The following is a 19,541-nucleotide window of genomic DNA, read 5'->3' as shown; positions in this document are numbered from 1 at the left end:
TAAAATAGAAGACAAGGAAAGACTTTATTAATAAAACCAGCAGAAAAATTGACAGTTAAGAAAAAAAAAATTGCAACTAGGATGATGTCATTTGTAAATGTTATATTATATAGGGATTTTATTCCTAATATTTTCAAATACATACAAAAAATTATATTAACCCGGCATCCATCGATCCAGAAATCCTGTTAATGCGACATGGGACAAGAATAGTCCCATGGCTGAAAATCTTAAAAAGTAGCTGTTTTGCTAATACAGCAGTCGATGTCCATTATCGTGTTCCACCATCATGTCACGTCTCCTGATAAGTCTGTTTTAGTAAATATTTGTCTTCCCCATGAAATAACAATTCTTGAGCTTCTTTTCTTAGAACTCTGTATTGTGCTGTTCCTCTGTTATTCCTCCTAAAACAATATATAAATAAATTGACAACTGGGTGTTACCATTCCCCTTGTCAAAAGGCTGTGTCCCTGCACACTTTGACACTGTCCAATCATCGCTGACAGTAGTAGGGACACATCCTATTGACAAGGGGAATGCTAACATCAATTAGGCCTGGGATACACAAAGGCTTTTGGTAGCACTACTGATCTTTACTATTGAATTACAGCTGCAGTCCATAAAACAGCTGTAGCTCTATAGTTAACATGAATTAGTTATGTTACAGAAAGTCTCCATGTTGGCCAGGCCTTATTTATTCACTTGCAGGAGGAATAACAGAGGAACATTTCAACACAGAGTTCAAAGAAAAGGTGTTCCAGAGTGGTTATTTCATGGGGAATATAAGGATTTCCTATAACAGACATGTCAGGAGAGGTGACAGCTCCTCTATAAATCCAGTGACCCACAGGTGACATCTTTTCTGATTGGAGACGTTTTCTTTACTTTTCTTCTCCATCCAGCCCATACTACTTCTCCTGATGAGTTCACTACCCAGACAGCTTTGGTCTCTTGTACTACTACATGCTTGCATATACGTTTGAAAAAGTCTGAGAACTAGCCGAAACGCATCACATACATTCTGAATGATTTCGAAAAAATAAATCCAAGGAAGATTGAGCAAGATACAGTGAGTGCCGGTCTATTCCTATACTACTGTATAGTAACAAGGATATTTACCATAGACGCGTGCTCAACGAGAAACTTGGAGTGCCGACTCATTTCCCCAAACATATTTTGGCACTAACGTAGAGTGTTGGTAGCCTCTAAAAATACCTGGTACACCATAAGGAATTAAGGTAGGAAGAGGATTCAGATACTATTAAATGTGGTGATCACTGGTGCCAAGAGATTAGAGGTACAGGGCAACAGACACGGGGCATGTGCCACTGGTGCAAGGTCCTAGCAATGCCACTGCGTCTAGACATCAGCACATTATTACGTTATTGAGCTGACTATAATATAGGTTAATAAATAGTATTTAGGCCCAGGCCCTAGACATCCTTCACATATGCTTTGCTACTTTCCCCATGAGCTCCAATGACGTATGCTGGTAATTATACATAATATATGTATGTCTATTGTTTGGCGTCCAATAGTCTGGACTTCCCGACAATCAGGCAAATGGGCAGTCCTGAGTGTTCCCGGATTTTCGGAATTTTACCCTTTATATTTACTGTATATATTTATTTTTGTCATTTTTTTTTTTTCCTTTTTGTTAATTCTAGACCACAGGAATAAGTTGCTAGAGCCACAGTGAAAACTGACACAAAGAGCCGTAGGAGAGGCGAAATAGAGAGGAGGAATTCAACGCTGTGGTTTATATGCCATTCAAGTTGTATAAGCATCTAGTATCCAGCGCCACACTATAGCGGTTACCCGCCAAGTTTACAGCGCCATCCACGCAGGATTAAGCATTGACGAAAGTGCCTGAGGAAGGTCATGGTATTGACCGAAACGTCGCACTGTCACTGGCTATAAATAAATAAATTATTTGTTTGGATAAATAACTCCATATTGGTGTGCCTAGTACTTTTTCTCTATTGGATCGGGTTGGGCCCCTACTAATGCACCCACACCATTACCTAGCGCTCTCCGAACCTTGTAACTAAGCATCTAGTATCTGTTATATTTGCACGAAATAAAGATTTCAGGAGCTTTGAAATCTTTTGACATATTTTTATTTCTTTTTTTGCTTTAGAGGCTCTTTAAATTCCACACACATATTATAACATAGTACACGATGTGAAAGCTATGACATATGGAAATGTTCCTCTAATATCAGGAGATTCCCCACCATCCGTGAGTACATTTTGTTTGCCTCCCGTGTGTTCCAGGAAGTGTTAATGGTCCCTGAGCAATGTTTTCCATCCTGCCATAGACACAACAGTTGCAGTATTCTAAGTAAATCTTTCTCAAGATCTGCAGGACAAAGGAGTGACATCACAAATCCTGCCTCCTCCCAGGAAACATAAAATCTCGAAATCTCTACCACTAACACAGTATAAAAAACAGAATAATACAAAAAAATAAAAAATAAAAGTAAAGAAAACTTTTTTAACCCAAGTCATCTTGTAGTAGCCAAACAGGAGCAACTTCTATACAAGTATATACACTATATCCAGCTTATAAGTGAACTCCTTGCAAAGTTGATGAAAGTGTAGGAAGTAGAATTCCTGAGCAAACAAAGAAACAGGAAAATCTGAAGAGGAAACCGACTGCGTCACAGGGCCGAGCGCTCCAGAGCCCCTCGTATCAACTGTCTCAACACTGGAGCTCTAGTCGGCCACCTCAAATGAAACGACTCTATCTCATAGGTAAGAAATTCGGGCATGGGTATTGATTATCACCTTAAACCTGTTTTCTTATATTAAGTAGACCTTTTCTTTAGTCATTTTCCCCAATAGACGTCGTTCCACTTTTGTCAGTAAAGAACCTTAAAGTCACTTTATGGAATGTTGGAAAGCTGCTTACTGATAATGTTGTATGTACAGTGTTTTCCAGGTCCATGTATGTCAAGCACAGACTTATTTTTCTGCTAAGCTTAACTTTTCTTAGATTTTGATAATATACTGTAATTATATAATATAATAGTAATAGTATTAAAAGTAATATATTACATATTTTTTTTATTATTTCGTTTTTTCACTTGTTTTATTTTGATTTTCCTTTTCTTATAATATTTGTCCATGTTTTCTAATTTAGTGTAAAGAGCAACTAAAATATTTACTCTATCAGTAAAAGACCAGTAAACATGATAGAATAATATATATAATTAAAATGGCGAGTGAATTTAGGTCACTTTTTTTTTTTTAAGCAACATATAACATATTTTGCGTATCTATTTTTTTGTCATGTATTTTTTATTTTAGTCTGGTGAAAATGTTTTTAAGTAAGAAAAATAAAGTTTATGTACATACATATATATATGCCTCCATTTTTTAATCTTGCATGCCTCCCATTCTGCCCTGGGTAGTTTTAATTAGTTTAATGCTGGTTCCTACCATCCCCAAATATATGTAGGCTTAGTCCCAGTTCTGGGTGTATGTGCAGAGTATGTCCCCACCTATGGAGGATGCCTTGTCGTGGCAGGTGGGCTCACACAATTTGATCAAAATGTGCGCTAAGAACCTCCCTATTGTAGATTTAGCAGTAATGCATATTTATTTATATTTAGCGGCTTAGGTGACATTGGTGGTCACAGAGTGCTGTCGCCATTTTTTTGTGCGCTATATATATATACAGATAAATAGGTTTTAACATGCAAATATTGTTTTTCTATATTTTATTTTGTTTTGTATTATTGTTGTTAATTATAAATGATTTTATATTCTTGTAAATGAATTAATATTTTCAGTTTATGTTACTATTTATATTATTTTTATGTATTTATTTGTTTGCATTGTAAGCATTGAAATACAATTAAAAAATAATATTACTGATACACTTATTTTTTACATGTCATAAGACTTGTTTACTAATTATAATATTAGTATATATATATATGATTTTGAAACATTTTTTACTATTTTCTAGCAAGCTGATTTTTTATCTAGGGACTGTGTGAATAGTGTTTAGACATGAAAGAATTTTCCAAATATTTTAGTAAAGTTTCAAGTTTAATACACACACATGAAGCGTATGCCATGCTGAACTCCTATCTAACACTGTAAGAATTTTATTAATATTTTCTCTCGTCTCAGTACATTTTATTACATTACATCTTTCATTTTTTTTTGCAGTGTGTACATTTATTTTGCTGGACCACGGTCAGCAATGTCAACTGACGTGCCATGAAAATGCTCAATGTAAGGAGGAGAAGGGGATACGTGGCTGCTACTGTGCCAGTGGATATACAGGAGATGGAATTAAATTCTGCGAAGGTAAAAACATTGTATTTTTTTTACCAATAACTAAAGGAAACCAACAGTATAGAAACTGATTAATTCATGGGAACAAGTGTATTTCCGTTTTGATTTGAGTATCCTGAGGTCTTGGTTAGTCATGTATAACGCTAGAACTGTGTCTATCCTATAGACTGATGTATTAACCAAAGATGGTGTTCTTTGCCAATAGATGATGAGTAACCAAGGTGTGTTACATTTGTAGATTAGTTTCATAGAAAAGTATTTTATAAAACATGTATTTTTTGGCTTGGTTACTTCCGCTTTATATTTACAGCGAGAATTTGAAAAATGAATGGAGATGTCTCATGAAGATAACCCCTATTTAAAAAGACGCCAACCCACTGATCACCTGATCGCTACAGATCTGGTTGCTTTAACCTCTGGCAAAGGGTATGTTCACACGCACTGTTTTCAGACGTTATTCGGGCATTTTACGCCTCAAATTCCGCCTGAAAAAACTGCTCCATTACGCCTACAAACATCTGCCCATTGCTTTCAATGGGATTTACGGTGTTCTGTTCCTACGAGGCTTAATTTTACGCGTCGCTGTGAAAATACGACGCGTAAAAAGACGCCCGCGAAAAAGAAGTGCATGTCACTTCTTGGGACCTTTTTGGAGCAGTTTTTCATTGACTCCATTGAAAAACAGCTCCAATAACGGCCGTAAAATACGCCGGGAAAAACGCGAGTTGCTACAAATACAAAAACGTCTGAAAATCAGGAGCTGTTTTCGCCTGAAATCAGCTCCGTATTTTCAGACATTTCTGGTCACTGCGTGTGAACATACCCTTACATGTCAGCCATTAAAAAAAAATGGCTGACCATGTAATGTAATGACCTTGCCTCTTTGGGAGGTGCTGTCTGCTCTGACTTCCCTCTCTGGACCCCCTTTATGACGTTTATATGCAATAAAAGGGGATATGAAAAGTGGTTGTCTTCACAGGATAACCCCTTTAAAGGGGTTTTCTGGGTCTTAGGTTTTTGTTTTTCAAACCCACTGAACATGTTAAAAATAAAAATGTTCATATACTGTATGAATCCTTCTCCTTTCAGCAGCCAGTCTTCTCAGTTCCATGTATTTACCAGGTTTCAGTAAAGATTCATACATAGGGACATAACATCATATAACTGTGTTGCCCAATGGCTGCCATGCCATGTTACGTCGCTATGGATCAGCGAATTACACCCATTAAGCAGAGTTTTTACGTGACATTATGACAGTATGGTAAGAAATGTCACTAAATTCTTGTAAATACATGGGACTACCGGAGGCGGACAGTGGGGGACAAGCGAAAAACTGGGTATGCTAAGTCTATTACAGAGCTCCCACAATGCACTACTCTCTGGTAACAGGAAACCAGCAGAATTTTGAAGTTAGTTTCCTGTCTTGACAGAGAATATAACACAGTACAAGATACGTAATGCAAAGTGCGTGCTGTTCATGGACTTGTAAACTTGACCATGGCCAAATCTATCAAAAGCAAAGCGATACTGACTACTGCTGACCTGAGGGATTTAGAGCTCATTCAGACGAGCGTGTGACGCCCATTAAAACAACGGCCGTCACACGGACTCATGTATTTCAATGGGGCCATTCAAACGACTGTTGTTTCAACAGAGCGTGGGAAGGGTCCGTGAAAAAATAGGACATGTCCTATTTTCCTGCGTGTTAAGCATCCCTCCATAGACTCTATGCGGGATCTGTGACAACGCGTCCCACATGGGTGCACCTCGGAAGTGAAAAACTGCAGTTTTTCACGTCCAAGGTTAGCTACGCTCGTCTGAATGTAGCCTTATACTTTATATATTTTAGGGACTTGAAGGGGCAGTGATATATTGAGATCAAGGACTGGTCAAGAACAAACATTGGAACCAATTTGAAAGATAAAAAGTTAATATTTATGAATTTTTGCACAGATAATCTTGTTTATATGCAATTATCTTCCATGGTCGCTCAGTTCACAACTGCATTCTTGTTGGCGCCATTAAAAGCTTCATGCACACCCCCACACGGAGACCCTATAACTATGTAGTAACTATGTAGTATGGAGATAAAGGCACTCTGTATGCTACTTTATGGTGCTTCCATATTACGGAGATTTTCCTCCCGTGCAATGTTTCTAGGGGAGATGACATTGGATGGAACATGCCATGACTTTTTTTCTGTCGGATTCCATATGAATCGGTCTGAAAAAAACGACAACTCCATAGAATCAGAGGCTTGCGGAGGAACAGTCCGGCTCCTTAGAGAGCTATTGTTGCTATATAGGATTATCTTTAAGCCGATATTTACACTGGAAGGCTAGTGCAGGTAAAGAAAATTTACCAGTAATATCATGAGCTGGAAATTTTGCATAATAAAATCGGATTACTTCGAATTTGGATTAGATACCCCTCTTTGGCCAGGCCACCAGGCCCTAGGAACGCCACAGCGTCAGGACTAGGTCAAGTGTGGAATTGGCTCTGGTGGGAGATTGCAGCAGGCAAAGGAGTAGAAAGCCAGAAACGCTCACGTTTAGCAACCAGACATGTGCACACTGCCTGCCTGCCTGCACCGCCCCGAGAACCCCAGGTAAGAGCAGGATATTAAAGGAATAGATCTATTCTTCTATTAGCCAAAACAGCACAAGAAAATATTGTGACGTTTAGCTAATAGGTGCAATCAAATAATACACCAAAGTTATGGATCCTGTGTATTCATGAGGAGAGAGCTACCTCTACCTCTTTGTATGCAGATACACAGCAGCCAGCAGTCAATCACTCTGAGGAGGGTGGGAGAAGGCAGGGGGCAGCGATCTCCTCATTAATACAAGTCCGGGTACTGTATTCTTGGATTGCTCCTATTAGCTAAATGGCACAATATGTTTTTTTTGGTACCGTTTTGGATAATAGGATTTTGGACCTTACACTCTAATATCTTCCCCTTACCTAGGGCAGCATATTCAGCTGACAGATCTGCTTTAAAAAAAAATTTCAAAACATACAAAAGTGCACAAAAAGCATCATGAACATAGCATACGATATATGTTTTTTTTCCCTGGAGAATTTTTTAACTCAATCAACCTTAAAAACCCAATCCCCGTTTATAATTTTAGTTCTTTTTCTTTTTCCTCATTTTCACTGGTTGAATTTTAATAGGAGGAGCGAGGAGCTGTACATTATTAAAACATTCGATTTTCTTAGTAAATAAGACTAAGATCATACAGCTTATAAGAACATTGCTTCCACTGGCATTTGTTTCTTCTGTCTCTAGTGGTTTCTTACGCCCCTGTCAAAGCTTGTAGTAGCTTCTTTTTCTTCTGGAAAATAAATTCAGATAATTATAGCCATGAAAAAAAGAATCTATGTCTGCTCCATGAAAGGAGAAGAAGAAGGGAGATGGCAATGCGGGTTGACACGAGCAATAGTAGACATGTCAGGTTAGCCTAGAGAGCGACAGTAGTGACAGAATCAGCGGCGATAACAGCAATGATCAAAAAAGACGATTACACAATAGATTCTTCCAAATCTAAAGTAACACAGAAAGAAGGGGGGAAAAAAAACAAACAAATAATTTTCGTTTTTCAAAGGATAAAGGGAGACATTTCTGTTTGTTCCTCCTTGCCAGGGTAAAACCTTACACATTATACTATGCTTTGAAAATGCAAGTCCCAAATATATATATATGGCTTTCTTGAACCAGATGCCAGGTAGTCATTAACTAAAGTCTTGCTTTTAAAGGGTAACTCCATCCAGAGTGCATAATAGATCTAACCGTTAGGAACTTTATCCATGGTTTACCCCTTCAATTCTGTATGGTTTTCATGGTGAAATGGAAAAAAAAAACGTTGGCAGGAATATTAATTCTTACGTGTCCTAAACAATGGATGGCAGACCAATAAGTTGCTCTTGGGCTCTAAAGAAAAGGGATCCAGTACGGCAAAGTTTGACCCACCTCCCAATGGATAGTAGAAATCAGCATAGGGCTGTCCATATCGACCATCATCTCAGAGAGCAAAAAGACATGAAGACCATTCCTTCCCTTAATTCCAACAAAAGAAGTAATATAAAGTAACACATCTGTCCAGGTGTGGGTAGGGGATGAACTAGAACAAAGAAAGGACCACATATCCAGACATATCCTGGTGATGTAAGTGCCGTTGGTGAGTAGTCAGTGCCGACTACCATCATTTCTACAGAATAGTGAGTGACTCTACTGGTCTCCACAGGAGTAAGGAGATCTGGAGTAGTCACCCACTGGCTGCAGCTCATATATACCTTATTCCAAGTCTCCTTAGAAAAAATGATATACCACTTAGCATAGCTATTGTTATATTTTTTGATACATAAATCAGTAGTACGTGTTAATATGTAATAATATATTGTATCTATTTAAGGAAAGTGTCTTCTTCCTATACTTCCAGCAGCCTGTAGTTCCCTTTTCCCAGCCTGCAGACTCTCTGTAAATATTCAGAAAATTCATGAAAATTCTCTTTAATGTCTAACAGTGAATAGTAGACAAAGAGGCGGGAGAAGGAGGGGATGCGGCTGGAGTCTTTCAGCCTCCGTTTTTTTAGTGAAACAGCAGAGGGAGAAGGAGAGGGCAGAGCGAGAAGGAGAGGGCAGAGGGAGAAGGAGCGGGCAGAGGGAGAAGGAGCGGGCAGAGGGAGAAGGAGAGGGCAGAGGGAGAAGGGGAGGGCAGAGGGAGACGTGATTACCTCAGCGCACACACTACACACCACACACCAGGAAGAGCATGCCCACTTAGCAAGCATGATAAAAAAGAAAAGTACATTTACAAAACAGTTTTGTAATAATAGGAACTCTATAAAATTATTTATAAGGGGGATCTGGATAACTCCTTAATAAATTATTACAATGGGAAACGGCCTAAAGCAGAAAAAATAGAGTTTGTGCATAGCAACTAATTCGCCAATTATAGATTAGTCTATATAGTTCTTAAAAATGGTTGTCTAGTTTTGAAAACTAATTTTCAAATATCCTATTAGAGAATTGTGAGTTAATAGAAGGGGGTCCTCTGTTTAGGATTATCAGCGATAGGCCAGAGTGAAGAGCGGTTGCAAAGACTGTCTCTCGCTCTGGAAGACCTGTCCTGTCCTGCTTTATACAGACAACCTATGAATTTGAATGTGCACTGTGTCTAATGCTTCATTTCTCCTGTGGTGGCGCTGCAGGGAAATTAAACACTTACTGCCAGTTTTCCCCAAAGATTACAGCTGATCACTGGGGTCTCAGCAAAAGACTTCTCAAGAAACACGTCTAACAAGTAGAGATATCCAAAGTGGACAACCCCTTGGGTTTTCCAAGGCATATCCAAGACATGGCAAAAAAAAAATTAAAAGATCATATACTTAGTGTTTAAATTGCCGAATTGCCAACACCAAGGGTGCGGTTCTTTATGGTTGAGACTTGTGACTGCAGCAGCCAATAACTGGTCTCAGCAGTGACATCCAATCCATACTGATTTCACTGCTGGAGCCATTGATAGGCTGGTGCAGTCAGACATTCAAGCCCCATGCACATGACCGTAAAAAAACATCCATAATTGTGGACCGCAATTACGGACCCATTCACTCCTATTGTCCATGGACACCTACCCGTTTAATTACGGGGAGGTGCCCAGGCCATAGAAGTGTACCGCAAATGATAGGACATGTAATTTGTATGGGAACTCGGGCCGAGAATGCGGGCAGCTGTCCATGACCGTCGGCGGCCGGTCATGAACGCAATTGCGGCACGTGATTACGGGCACGGTCGTGTACATGGGGCCTCGGGGTCGGACATTGACGCAAAAGTTACAGTTGAATGACCCTTAGTTGTGACTTGGTGTCCCAGTTATATTAAATCACTCAAATTGTAAGACCCAATGCATTCCTATCGGAGCGAGTGTCTTATGAAGTAGCACAATGGCGCATATCTAAACTTATTGTATCACCGGAGCCTTATTCCATAATGAATATTTATAATATACCAAACTGCTACAAAGTAACTAGTGGAAGATTACTTTTTACCTGTTTTTTATTTATAATGGCCATAAAGGAAAATAAATATTTTCTGCTCTCCCACCTTTAGGAAGCTCCATCACCTCCACTAAATAAATATATAAAATTCATGAGTGTAGGCTAAAAATTAAGCCGTTATTCACTGTGAAAGGGGCACAATATGAAGCCATGAACTGGTTACATTTTATATTATGCAACGCTACATACACGGATACTAAATAACAATAGATGGCCCTACAAATACACAGCGCTGGGTAATAAATGAGCAGCGACAACAATGTGACATAGATCGCAAATGATAATACAATAAGTCTATGTACAAGTCCCAGTTGTCACATACATATACAAAAGACTGCGCCAAAGCCGAGTCCCGGCCCTGTGAAGAGATCACAGGGGTTCTCAGTGTAAATATATTAAAATATATATCAACCTCTGGCTTTTACAATAAAGCTAACCGTTCAGATTAGCCTCCGATGGGGTTACGCCGGTGCCTCATATAACTAGATGTTTCCCTCGTGGGGTGGAAATTTCATTGGGGACCCGATGTCACCGGCTCATATTGGAGATTGATGAGCTCATATAATCTCACACTTAGACACTTGGTGCCAGTTATTACCACTGAACTGAGCAGCGTCACGGAGACATTATTCCTGTTATTAAACTTGCAAGTTAATGTATTGTAAAAGAATAAATATTCCCCTCTATGGAGAATTCTCCATCTATTAAGTCGAAGGATGAAGTTTAATGTGGTGAAGTGAATAACATTGATTATCTGGTTACATTGGCACCTGACAAGGGGTGGAATATATTGGGAAGCAAGTGAACAGTCAGTTCTTAAAGTTGAAGGAACAGAGCGACTATTAGGCTGGGTTCACACGAGCATGTTCGGTCCGTAATGGATGGAACGTATTTCGGCCGCAAGTCCCGGACCGAATACAGTGCAGGGAGCCGGGCTCCTAGCATCATAGTTATGTACGACGCTAGGAGTCCCTGCCTCGCTGCGGGACAACTGTCCCATACTGTAATCATGTTTTCAGTACGGGACAGTAGTTCCACGGAGAGGCAGGGACTCCTAGCGTCGTACATAACTATGATGCTAGGAGCCCGGATCCCTGCACTGTGTTCAGTCCGGGACTTGCGGCCGAAATACATTCCGTCCAATACGGACCGAACATGCTCGTGTGAACCCAGCCTTACAGGGGCCAAATTGTGATGTCTAGATGACTGGGTCAGAGCATCTCCAAAACAGCCGGTCCTGTGTGGTGTTCCCTGTATGCAGTGATTTGTACCTACCAGATGTGGTCCAGGTAAGGACCACTGGTGAAACGGTGACAGACTCATCAGCGCCCATGGCTTATGGATGCACGTGTGGAGTGAAGGCTAGCCTGTCTGGTCTGATCCCACAGAACTACTGTAGCACAAATTGCTGTATGGGTATTTTCACACAACCTATTTTAGGCCGTTTTTTGGGCCGTAAACGGCCAGAAAACGCCTGAAAAATCGGAAGCAGAACGCCTCCAAACATCTGCCCATTGATTTCAATGGGAAAACGGCGTTCTGTTCCGACGGAGCGTTTTTCGCAGCGTTTTTTACGCGTAACAAAAACTGCCGCGAAAAAGAAGTGCAGGTCACTTTTTGGGACATTTTTGGAGGCGTTTTTCATTGACTCTATAGAAAAAAGCTCCAAAAATGGCCGTAAAAAATGCTGCGAAAAACGTATTTTGAGACATATTTTTGAGTTTGGGTGTGAACATACCCTAAAGGTTACTGCTGGATATGATAGAAAGGTGGCAGAAGAAACAGGCATCGCAGCCAGATATATATGGGGGAGAGAGAGGGGCGCTGTTCACACTCCTTACATTCGATAGCTCCTGGTGCATATGTCAAACAATCCATAGGGCGCCATTCACCCATCGTATGCCAAACCAGTGTCATTTTGGCATACACTGGGTCAGAATGCATCGGAATACCTTTATTCACTGTATAGGAAAGTGGTTTGCTGCACCTTCCTATACAGAGGTATTTAGTAAAAAAAAATTATACCCTGCTATATACTTTTTTTTTTACACTGGGAGTCTATTGGCGACATACAGTTTGCCACCGTATACCTATACAGTAGCATACAGTGCAGCATTCCATAGGAGATACACATCCGGAAATAGTCCCGACGTTTACCTGCGAAGAAAAAAAACGAAGTGTGAACAGAGCCTTATTTATTTTTGTAAGATTAATCCATGACATATTTTATCACAGCGGGTGCCCCCCTCCCCCATTTCATATTTTCCATGCCTCTATGTGATACACATTAATAATCAGCTTTATATGACAGCTTCACTCTTACACGCACGTTACATTGTTTTCTTTTATGGTAAATCATAGACATTGGTTTAATTTTAATTCAAATTTTTTGAATATTTATTACATGGATAGAATGAAAATTCTTTGTGAATTTGGGTTTATTTTATCTGCAGAGATCCCGATGTTCCAGTCACATGTGATTAATTTCTCTATTCTTATACCATTTATCACTGACACATCTACGTGGCAATAACCGAAGTTATATTTTATTCATGTCCTTATGTTATACAGCAAACATGTAGGTAATAATATGTAAAACACGTTAAAATATGTAAAACATGTGCAGGTTATTATTGTGTAAGTGACATCCTATGGCCATATGCCCGCTTTATATTTTTGTATTTTGCATTTTTTTTTATTTCTTTTTTTTTAAATCTCAAAATAAACCAGTGAGATATTTTATCCGGGATACAAAGATCCAAAGATTCTAGTAAACCGACAGTCTGATCATATACAATGCCTGATAATACGTGACGCGACGTGTGCTTTTTTTTTTTGGGCGCAACTTGTGAAAGAATTCTGACGCATTTTGCGTGGTAAATCTCGCCAATGTGTGAATGGTAATTCTTGAAATCCTCTTCACTACAGGGTACCAGCCGGCAGCTGTGGTCATTTACGACAAACACGGCAAGAATGAATGAATTTGCTGATTTTTTAAAAAAATTATTTACTCAAACAACAAACACTCACAACAAGTATAAAATAACCCCTTCCATTCTCCCCTGCCCTTCACAGACCAGCCCCCCGATCCGGGAAAATTAGCTTTTCTAAATATAATTTTTCCCTGCCCTTCCCTATCACATGTCCCACTCTGATATACTAATGTCATGTAATTCTCTGCTAGTACATTTTTTAATATGTTTTTATAGCCATAAAGCCTCATGCAAACGGCCGTGCCCGTAATCATGGTCCGCGATTACCGGCACGGCCGGCCACTGGCGGCCGCGGTCAAATACCCGCATTTTCGGCCTGTGCTGCCATACAAAGTATGGGAGCACGGTCCGTAAAAAGCAAAAAATAGGACATGTCTTATCTTTTGAGGAGGCTTTCTACTGCCCGGACACCTTCCTGCAAATATACGAGAAGGTGTCCGTGGTCAATAGAAGTGAACTGGTCTGTAATTGCAGACCGTAATTACGGTCCGCAATTACGGACAAATTCTACAGTCGTTTGCATGGGGCCTCACCAAATTAATCCAAGAGTACTTGTTAGTACAGTTTGTTGATTTCTAACCATTTCTAACAATCTGCAGATGTGCCAGGAAGAGTAACCTGAGCAACCTGATCGCTTTTAACAGGGAGAATGCAATATTCACATCTAATCTTTTGGAGATTTCATCAAAAATTTATCTCTAGAATTCTTGAATCTTAGAACAACTCCATATTATATGTAGCCAGTCGGCCTCCTCCTAAGGACATCCCAAATGACTCCACCTGCCAATGTTATATAAAGTGATAGGGGAAAAATATATCCGGTGGTCAATGTTGAATAAAATAAATTGACTATTAAAACGAGACGTGTTTGATATTATTATAGATATTGCCCCATTGCTCTGCTTAAATTTGCCCCAAGTCCTTCCCATATCTCTGTTGGCTTTTACATTTTTACTTATTTTGATTACAACTAATAAGGGAACAGGGTAACTCGGAGAGTTCTCTCCATTAGTCTTTTGTATTGTATATGCCCTTAACGGGTATAATAAGGAAGATCGCTTTAAGTTCAGATAGCATGCAGTGGAGAGGGGCCACAAAGAGCATCCTTCTTGCTCTGGAGGACCCATCACATTCATGCATTACACAGACTTCCCATTGATTTCAATAAGAACAGTGCAATACTTAATTTTTCCTGTGGTGGCACTGCAGGGGAATTGAACACGTGCTGACATGTTTCCAGAGTACTGGTAATTACTGTAACGTCCACAGCCGTGGACCGTCGTGCTTACATGCTCCCCGACGGCCACGGACAAGTGAGTGCCGGGCGGCATTTTCCTCCTGAGTGACGCCGGAACTCACTTCCGCATCGCTGCACTAGTTCCCGTAAAGGGCCAGTACACACACATGAGGAAAATCTGTAATTAGCCCATGATCACTATAAAAAAGGGCTCTGCCCTTTCACTCATTGCCTGAGCGTTGTTGTGTTTACCCGTGTTAGTCTTGCAAATGGTACCTTAGTGTCATCCTGTTCCCTGTGTTCCTGTTCCTGCTACCTGTATCCTGTTTCCCGTGCTACTGTTGTTCCTGTGCCTTAGAAAGTTGGAGTCGTGTTGTGCCACCGGTCACGCCTGTTGTGTTACATCACGTCTGGTGTCTGCTGTCAAGGTCCCATCTGAGCCTAGCCGTTACTACTGTCTGAACTACTACAGGTACCCTTGTGCTTGGGACTATATATACATTGACTTGGTCCACTGTTTGGCCAGCTGCCATCCCGCTATGGCGGTATGGCCCAGTGGGTATACATACCCACAGATCGTGACAATTACTGAGGATCCCGTAGCAGGACACCCTGTGATTTGCTTACTGTTAGGGGACCCTTCAACAAAAAATAGATTTTACCATAGCAGACAACCCCATTAATGGCGTATGATGGCAGTTGGGCACCCAGGGGGGTAATCAGTTTTAACATAGAAGAATCAATAGCTATGAATAAGTGGTCCCGGCTTAAAGGGGAAATGTTCTTAATTGACTTCTTTTTTTTCATATCCATGAATTTTAATATTTCTGTCTTATTTTATCTAATAGATAATAAAGAGAATTTATCCAGAAAAATCACTAACTGTTAAATCTAATCAAAACAATGAATTTTTTTTAACTTACTTAATTCAGGAATTCATTATCATTAGATTCTGCTGGATATTAAATTACAGGGTCTCTAATCAGTCCTCAGAACCCGGCAAGTTCTCCCGTTATGGTAATCAGCAATTATCGGATGTCCTACTGATACCGTTCAGGAGGGTTGGAAACCCCAATCATTACTTGCTCCTATTGCGCTGCTTTTTGGAGAAGTTGTACTGAACAAGCAAAGTAAAAAATTATTTCAGCGAATTATTAGTTGAATATAACGTTATCTTTAGTGGCTTAAATTATGTTTTATCAACTCGTTATCTCCTAATTAAATGTATCTTTTTACTTTGCAGTTTACACAGCCGTTTGATACCATTAGTTGTTTTTTGTTTTTTTCAGGATATCATGTACATTTTTAGAATACGCTTTTTAAATATATATATATTATTTTTCATACTATTTATACTGCATTTGATAAACCAAAAAAGTTTTTAGATTTTAATTAAGCTAGTAAAATTCCATAAATTAATTAGTAAATTATGTTATCGGTACGGTATTATTTTCCTCTAAATGTTTGTATTATGTAAATTAGAAATATACGATTTTATGTTTTTTGTCTTTTCTTTTTTTGTTATTACATCTAACGTTATTTTAATTATATTATGTTGATCATGTTTAATCTTGAAGACATGTAATCTTGATATCTGCACAAATGTGTGTGGAATAGGCGAAATGGATTGTGACCCATTGGAGACAGGGCATGATGGCAATCTCTGTACAGTGCGGTGGAATATATTGTATCGCTATATAAGTAGTGATATAAAAGTACATAAAACAAACATGACAATCGTAGGGTTCTATGGTGACCTGTAAGAAATGGACTCTCAAGAATTCAGAAGTCCATAGCAATGGCATAAGACTCTGTTCACGCTTACATGTCCGCCATTTTGACAGGAAATTTCCGCTATTTTTCCCGTTAAATATGAAGGTATCTGCGACGGAGGCTCTAATACAGAAGTGAACATAGCCTAACATGGAGCTTATTGTATAGTCTGGATTTACGACTTTAAAGCGTCCCTCCAATTGCGATCTCCCGCTCAATCTGACATCGGGCACGGAGACTCCACTGCATGGTGGCCCGGTGCAGTTTCCGTTGCTGCATGTAAAGACCAGGTTTGTTGTTTTTTATATGTGGTACCGCAACACAACTATCTATAGACACAACTCCAGCTATACATGGTAAAGAACTGCTTATATAAGGGCACGTTCACACACAGCTGTTTTAGAAAAAATGCTGCGTTTTCTTGTAGCTTTTCTTCTGCCAAAAAAAACCCCACTATGGCCAATGTTAGTTGGAAGTTAATAGGGAATTATTAAACGCGCTACAAACAGTGTGTTTTATGAACTTTTTTCTTTTTCTCTTGTGTTTTTTGGGTCAGTGGCATTTTTATAAATCGCAGCAATGGCTGGTTTTGCATATTTTTCAGGCTTTATCCCATAGGCTTCATTAAGTGCTGGTAAACACAAAACCTAAAAATACACACGCTCACACACGCACACTCACTAAATACAGTACACGCACGCTCACATATGCACGCTCACACACGCACACTCACTACATACACGCACACTCACTACATACACGCACGCTCACATATGCACGCTCACACACGCACACTCACTACATACACGCACACTCACTACATACACGCACACTCATTACATACACGCACACTCACTACATACATGCACACTCACTACATACACGCACACTCACTACATACACGCACACTCACTACATACACGCACGCTCACATATGCACGCTCACACACGCACACTCACTACATACACGCACACTCACTACATACACGCACACTCACTACATACACGCACGCTCACTACATACACGCACGCTCACTACATACACGCACGCTCACTACATACACGCACGCTCACTACATACACGCACGCTCACTACATACACGCACGCTCACTACATACACGCACGCTCACTACATACACGCACACTCACTACATACACGCACGCTCACTACATACACGCACGCTCACTACATACACGCATGCTCACTACATACACGCACACTCACTACATACACGCACACTCACTACATACACGCACACTCACTACATACACGCACGCTCACACACGCACACTCACTACATATACGCACACTCACTACATACACGCACACTCACTACATACATGCACACTCACTACATACACGCACGCTCACACACGCACACTCACTACATATACACACACTCACTACATACACACACGCTCACATATGCACTCTGTAACACGCACACTCACTACATGCAGGCACGCTTACATACGCACACTCACTACATATATGCACGCTCACACACGCACACTCACTACATACACGCACGCTCAGATATGCACGCTTACACACACAGACTCACTACATCCAGGCACGCTCACTACATACACGCACGCTCACATACACACACTCACTACATACACGCATGCTCACATACACACACTCACGCTCACATACACACACTCACTACATACACGCACGCTGACATACGCACACTCACTACATACAAGCACACTAACTACATACACGCACGCTCACATATGCACGCTCACACACGCACACTCACTACATGCAGGCACGCTGACATACGCACACTCACTACATACACGCACACTCACTACATACATGCACACTCACTACATACACGCACACTCACTACATACACGCACACTCACTACATACACGCACGCTCACTACATACACGCACGCTCACTACATACATGCACGCTCACTACATACACGCACACTCACTACATACACGCACACTCACTACATACACGCACACTCACTACATACACGCACGCTCACACACGCACACTCACTACATATACGCACACTCACTACATACACGCACACTCACTACATACATGCACACTCACTACATACACGCACGCTCACACACGCACACTCACTACATATACACACACTCACTACATACACGCACGCTCACATATGCACTCTGTAACACGCACACTCACTACATGCAGGCACGCTTACATACGCACACTCACTACATATATGCACGCTCACACACGCACACTCACTACATACACGCACGCTCAGATATGCACGCTCACACACACAGACTCACTACATCCAGGCACGCTCACTACATACACGCACGCTCACATGCACACACTCACTACATACACGCATGCTCACATACACACACTCACGCTCACATACACACACTCACTACATACACGCACGCTGACATACGCACACTCACTACATACAAGCACACTAACTACATACACGCATGCTCACATATGCACGCTCACACACGCACACTCACTACATGCAGGCACGCTGACATACACACACTCACTACATACACGCACACTCACTACATACACGCACACTCACTACATACACGCACACTCACTACATACACGCACGCTCACTACATACACGCACACTCACTACATACACGCACGCTCACTACATACACGCACACTCACTACATACACGCACACTCACTACATACACGCACACTCACTACATACACACACACTCACTACATACACGCACACTCACTACATACACGCACACTCACTACATACATGCACACTCACTACATACACGCACACTCACTACATACACGCACACTCACTACATACACGCACACTCACTACATACACGCACGCTCACTACATACACGCACGCTCACTACATACACGCACACTCACTACATACACACACTCACTACATACACGCACGCTCACACACGCACACTCACTACATATACGCACACTCACTACATACACGCACACTCACTACATACACGCACACTCACTACATACACGCACGCTCACACACGCACACTCACTACATATACACACACTCACTACATACACGCACGCTCACATATGCACTCTGTAACACGCACACTCACTACATGCAGGCACGCTTACATACGCACACTCACTACATACACGCACGCTCACATATGCACGCTCACACACGCA

At 40.7% G+C, this 19,541-nt stretch overlaps 1 protein-coding gene across 1 annotated transcript in view; it reads left to right on the top strand.

Annotated features, from left to right (window-relative positions):
* The first annotated feature begins 2,530 nt into the window (after nt 1-2,530).
* Nucleotides 2,531-19,541, top strand: part of ADGRL4 (adhesion G protein-coupled receptor L4) — a 139,900-nt gene continuing 122,889 nt past the window's right edge. The window contains exons 1-2 of the mRNA XM_075832889.1: nt 2,531-2,756; nt 4,182-4,322. Of these exons, the coding sequence (XP_075689004.1) occupies nt 2,735-2,756; nt 4,182-4,322 (163 nt within the window). The 5' untranslated portion in view covers nt 2,531-2,734. The remainder of the gene's footprint in view (nt 2,757-4,181; nt 4,323-19,541) is intronic.

This window comes from Rhinoderma darwinii, chromosome 7, assembly GCF_050947455.1.
Source record: "Rhinoderma darwinii isolate aRhiDar2 chromosome 7, aRhiDar2.hap1, whole genome shotgun sequence".
Lineage (NCBI taxonomy): Eukaryota > Metazoa > Chordata > Amphibia > Anura > Rhinodermatidae > Rhinoderma > Rhinoderma darwinii.
Note: the sequence above shows the minus strand (reverse complement) of the source record. Positions and strands in the feature narration are given on the sequence as shown.